The sequence below is a fragment of the Neoarius graeffei genome, chromosome 2 (genome assembly GCF_027579695.1).
Source record: "Neoarius graeffei isolate fNeoGra1 chromosome 2, fNeoGra1.pri, whole genome shotgun sequence".
NCBI classification, from domain to species: Eukaryota; Metazoa; Chordata; class Actinopteri; order Siluriformes; family Ariidae; genus Neoarius; species Neoarius graeffei.
The window spans coordinates 6,970,207-6,975,479 of NC_083570.1; the positions used below are offsets into that span (position 1 = coordinate 6,970,207).

Consider the following 5,273-nt stretch of genomic DNA (forward strand, 5'->3'; position numbering starts at 1 on the left):
GTGTGTCTGAAGAATGTCAATAAAAACAAAACAATTGAACTTTTTGTGTGTTTATTAAGACATAAGTTAAATTGTAAGCAAAAAAATTGACATCTGAAGAATGTCAATAAAAACAAAACAATTGAACTTTTTGTGTGTTTATTAAGACATAAGTTAAATTGTAAGCAAAAAAATTTTTTTTTTGTAAGCAAAAAATGGACTTTAGAAAAATATTATTGTGCAAAATAAGTTGTCTTACAAAACAGCTCTTCATCATGACGACAACCGGAAGTGTACCAACACGATGGGGCGTGTAGCGCCACGTGTGGCTCGGGTGCACAATGCACCTTGCACAATAGCCCGATTTCACTTGGGCATGTAGGATTGGATATCTCTGGCACCCCTGCTGGGACCCTTTGCTCGATTACCGACAGTAGCTCGATTTGGATGTGCATGTAAACGCACTGAGTGAATGGGCTACTGAGCAACACAGAGTGATCAGGATGCTCTCTCTCTCTCTCTCTCTCTCTCTCTCTCAGGGAGCTGATGTCACCTGGTCACATGACCTGGGTTTTCCCCTAAAGTTTAGGGGAAAACCCAGGTCACATGACTCAGACAATTTCATTAGTTCAATTAGTTTAAAAGAAGACAGTTTAATTAGTTTAAATGAAAACAGTTTAATTAGTTATGTTTCAAAATCTGCAGCTATATAAGAGCCACACATCCACACAGAGCTTCAGAGCGACACAAACCTTCACAGCGAGTAACAGCGAGTTTCCAGCGATCATCAGCAACTTATCAGCAATTCATCAGCGGCTATCAGCGGTTTAATCTTCTCCTTCCGAGTAAGTCACCTTGCACTAACTGATTTGTATTTTTATTTAAGTTTTAATAATCTACTAACACGACACACACTAATCGCATGACTGTCTGTATCGTATGATATTTTGCAGTTTACGAAAATATTTCAGCATGAAAGTCGAGGTGACCACAGCGGTGACCTTCATCACCGGATTACTGAGAGGAAGAGGACCTCTGTCCGAAAAACACCTCCAACACTTCAGCCGTTCTCTGGAAGAGGCGTTAGGAGGTGAGATTAAACACCACATTACACACCTGTGACTTTTGACAAAAGGATCCACATCATATTTAGTCTTTATTCGATCTACTTCTTTTTCATTTTCACTGAAATACCTTTACAATTATACCGACTCCTTGCTGTGGTCTGAGAAAAAGGGAAAGCTTATTAGTGTGGCATTCAGTTAAAGTCAGTGATGTATAAAGACCTAGATTTAATGGCGGACAGATGTTTATCTCGGGAGCATTAACACTGCCCAGAAATGCTGCCTTTCTCGAGAGCCTCATCCCAAGTGAATGATAGTCATGATATTCTAATAACAAATCTATTCTTAAAACAATCTGCGAGTTGAACAGAGTTTTTAAAAGTCTGTTTTCTTTGATTCCAGAGCATTATGAGCACCACTGGTTCCCTGACGCACCGTTCAAAGGTTCGGGATATCGATGCCTCAGAATCAATCGCAGGATGGAGCCGCTAGTAGGGAAGGCTGCTTACACCAGTGGTCTCAGCATGGAGCAGGTTCGCGCCCTCTTACCGTGTGAGCTGACAGTGTGGGTCGACCCCTACGAAGTGTCCTACCGGATCGGGGAGAACGGGTCCATAGGTGTGCTGTAGGAGTCCACACCACTGCCGCTGGAGACTCATCTCAACTCTGTGATGACCGTCTCCAGCTAATCTCTCAGCACATCTGGCCCACATCTGTTTGACATTTTAAACGATATATTTTGGTTAAGTTCCTTATTTTAACGCCTGTAAATTAATTTTTATTTCATTTGTAAATATTTTGATTTATTATTTTATTACTTGTAAATATTTTGATAATTTTATTTGTAAATATTAAGATTTTTATTATTCGTAAATATTTAGATGATATTATTTTTAGTAAATATTTTTATTAAAGATGATTAAATAAATATATTTTGATTAAAGATGATGCTTCAGTTTTTTTCATAGTGTTTGTTTACATTTGCATGATGCGTAATACAGTTTATAAATACAGTAAGTGCACATTTTCGGTGGAACTGTAGCCCATTTGTTGTTGTATAATTTCTGACCCCTCTCTACCACATCCATCAGTGGAAAGGGTCCATCAGAGGGCCACACTGATCCACTCCTACCAGTGACAGATCCACTGCCTTATCAGTGTTGCTGCTATGAGAATGGTCACCCAGCCAAACAAGTTAACAAGCAGATTATTAAACTACAGAGACTTAAATTACTCGCACAAATGTCAGTAGCCCTTCAAACGCCCAAATGTGATGTGCATACAGTTTGAAAGGGCGAACTGTTCGACCATAACCGCCTCAACAACTGTTCAAGCTGCCTCACTGTCCGCCTCCTCTGTTCTCACTGGCCGCGCGCGAGCGGAGCAGCAATGGACAGAGAAGCGGCAGCTCAGCGCGCGCAGCCGCCCCGGATTACAGGAACACCGGGAGATTGCTGTGGAGTTTTTGTACCGCCGTTGTTTTAAACTTCTAACAGGACTGGATTATTATTATTATTTTAAAAGGGCAACATTTAATTCGAGGCAAAAAGGGGAGGGGCTCAAGCACCCCTAAAGCCCTATGTGTGCACGTGCCTGGTTGTGTATTAATTTTATCAATCAGATCCTTTTGTTCTTGTTTCCTTATCCGTGAAAGTGTTTGACCCATGACAACTGCTATTTGTTTGACCTTAAACCATTCCCACACGTTAGGATCTATATGATTGTAGTCAGCAGTGACTTTCAGTTATTTCAACAGGTAAAAAAGGACTAAGCGGCTACAATCTATCAAATATCTATTAAAGTTATGACTGTTTGATCCAGATAAAAGCTGCTCTAGACTTTGACTATAAACTGCGATATACAGCTTTAAGACGCTGTTTATCTACTTTAGAAGTTTGTGCCTTTTTGAAATGGACACTATTTGTGCTGGAATTTATGGACAGCAACGTTTGTCTGGTTGATTTTTATTCGACTAATTTAACATGAGTTCGTTGTTCACAGTGTAGAATTATCAGGGGAAAAATAGGGTGCGATACTGAGTTCAATCTTTTCAAATGTTACCCATCAACAATACTGGAAATGCCTAATGGATGTGAATTATCACAAAGAATGATGCATGCACTGATGGCTGGCTTGTTTAAATTGCTCGCAAACTCGCTTTATAAGCAGCTTCAATAAACATTTATATTCTAATATGCGGAGTAGTTAGAAAAGTTCCCGGCGGCGGCGAGTTGACACAGTGCTGTCATATACACTTGGCTTTGTTTCTTCCCTTCTGAGCGTCGGTCAGGCTCTCTCTGGAGGGCGGAGCCACATCTGGCGCGTCTTCCGGTTGGCTGTCGGCGCTGTCTGGCAGCGTCACGTGCGGGGGAAGGGGCGGGCAAAACAATCGGTAAACTTGTGGATGGGTAAAGCTTGAATTCAGATGATGAAATAAAAAGTTATGAGTGGGTTAGCATTTATAAATTCCAATGTAGATTAAAATAATGTCTATCTATTGTGTTGCATTGAACTGGAATAGCCCTTTATGTGCTGTTCAGCACAGTGAAAATGACAGCGCCATGAAAACCTAAATGATGTCCAGATTCTGGAATGCGAGTAAAATATTGATGCGTTTGATATTTTGCTTAAATTAAGTGAAGTCAACTCACCTTTTACACATAATGCAGTATATAGTGTGCGACAGAGAGAGAGATGCTTATGGAACTGATCAGCCTACAAATAAAAATTTATTTTCTTTATCATCTTTTCTGGATAAAGAAAAAGATACCAGGTTGCTTTGAATGTGATTGGTTGAAGTGGCTCTCATCAAGAAAACTGGCCAATGACAACTGTGCGCGCGCCTTCTTTTTTGAAAATCCGTCAGTTGGATCCGGCAGAGCGATCGGTAGATCTCTATGGCTCTGGATACGGCGCGAGCGTCAGTCGGCAGTGTTGCTAGATTGGGCGGTTTTGAATTCTACTTTGCGGGCGTAAAATGGCTTGGGCTGGTTGACAAAAATTGGGCAGTTTGACGTTAGTTCGGCGGGTTTTTATCAGATGTTTATATAGTTTCACTCCCACTAGAAAGCAGAGATGGGAGAGAATGTAAACACCTAAGCCGAATGATGTTCTTGAATATGCGACGGAAATCAGGAAAAACAGCTCTCTTTGGTCAACTGAGGCGAGACCTAGTTTACCCAGCACCCCTTAGGTATTTTAAACAACCAAAATCGAGCATTGGCCTAAATTAATCAATAACAATAAACATTAATCTCATTATTATTTAAACAAAAAAATGTCGATGTAACTGTAAGACTAATATGAATGTGTGTAATGTAGTGCAGAAACTGAACTCATAAACTAGTAAATAAGAATGACGCAATCCATTCTCCATTTTCTCTTCTCATGTTACATTCAGCCATGCATCGGAGCCTCACTTTTTTTTTTTTAAATTGAAGTATATAAAACAGGTACAATCTAACAAATCCACAAAAATCAGGATAACAGATGAAGAAAATACATGGATGTAGACAAAAATAAATTAAGCAGAATAACTAGGCCTATAAAATTAATAAAACAAACAGGATAAATAAAAAGAAAAATAAATAAAAAATAAATAACCTCAGCAATGCAGATGTTAGATATGCGTCGTAGCCTAAAATAGCCTACATAATATGCGTGCGCGCCCCCTACTGGTGCATGTAGGATTCAGAACACAGCAGATGATTGCAGAGTTATAATCTGATTGAACCACACGGAGCCGAGTACCAGACAGCAGATTCTTCACCTCCAGCACTGACGGGCTCATGCTGCTATTTGTTCGATTTACAAATAGTATACTGGACTTTAGCTGCATATTTTTACTTTACAAGATAGGCATCAAGTACATTTTACATTCTACCAAATCGCAGTGACGTACTTCCGGTTAACATGATATGCCCACGCGCGCCGCCGTGAGTCAGTACAACGTCGTGGAGTTCAGAGCTGCCTTGTGGTCTTCCTTCCAGAGCTGGGCTTTTTTTTTTTTTGGATTAAATTCGGTTTTATACAGGTAATTGATATTTATGGATATTATATTACTTTTCTTATAGTTCCTATGATTTTTTTTCTGTTAGAAATTTCCTACTTTATGTTTTGGGAGTTGTTTTATTAATGTTAGTCACATGGACTCGTATAACTTCACGAGAGCTTTCATACCTCAGTTGGTGTAAAGCCTAACGAGGAACTTTAGGGAAGTAAGTGATAGTT

At 39.7% G+C, this 5,273-nt stretch overlaps 1 protein-coding gene across 1 annotated transcript; it reads left to right on the plus strand.

Moving 5' to 3' along the window:
* The first annotated feature begins 700 nt into the window (after positions 1 to 700).
* Positions 701 to 1,796, plus strand: LOC132871703 (protein BTG1-like). Its single transcript, XM_060906133.1, has 3 exons — positions 701 to 824; positions 933 to 1,069; positions 1,446 to 1,796. The coding sequence occupies exons 2-3, from the start codon at positions 952 to 954 to the stop codon at positions 1,670 to 1,672; spliced, it is 345 nt and encodes a 114-aa protein (XP_060762116.1). The 5' UTR covers positions 701 to 824; positions 933 to 951; the 3' UTR covers positions 1,673 to 1,796.
* The last annotated feature ends 3,477 nt before the right edge of the window (positions 1,797 to 5,273 follow it).

Bases quoted from the DNA above. Each gene is read 5' to 3' on its own strand.
- LOC132871703 (XM_060906133.1), top strand. From the start codon at position 952: ATGAAAGTCGAGGTGACCACAGCGGTGACCTTCATCACCGGATTACTG. The intron at 1,070-1,445 runs GTGAGATTAAAC...CTTTGATTCCAG, and splicing joins TCTGGAAGAGGCGTTAGGAG to AGCATTATGAGCACCACTGG.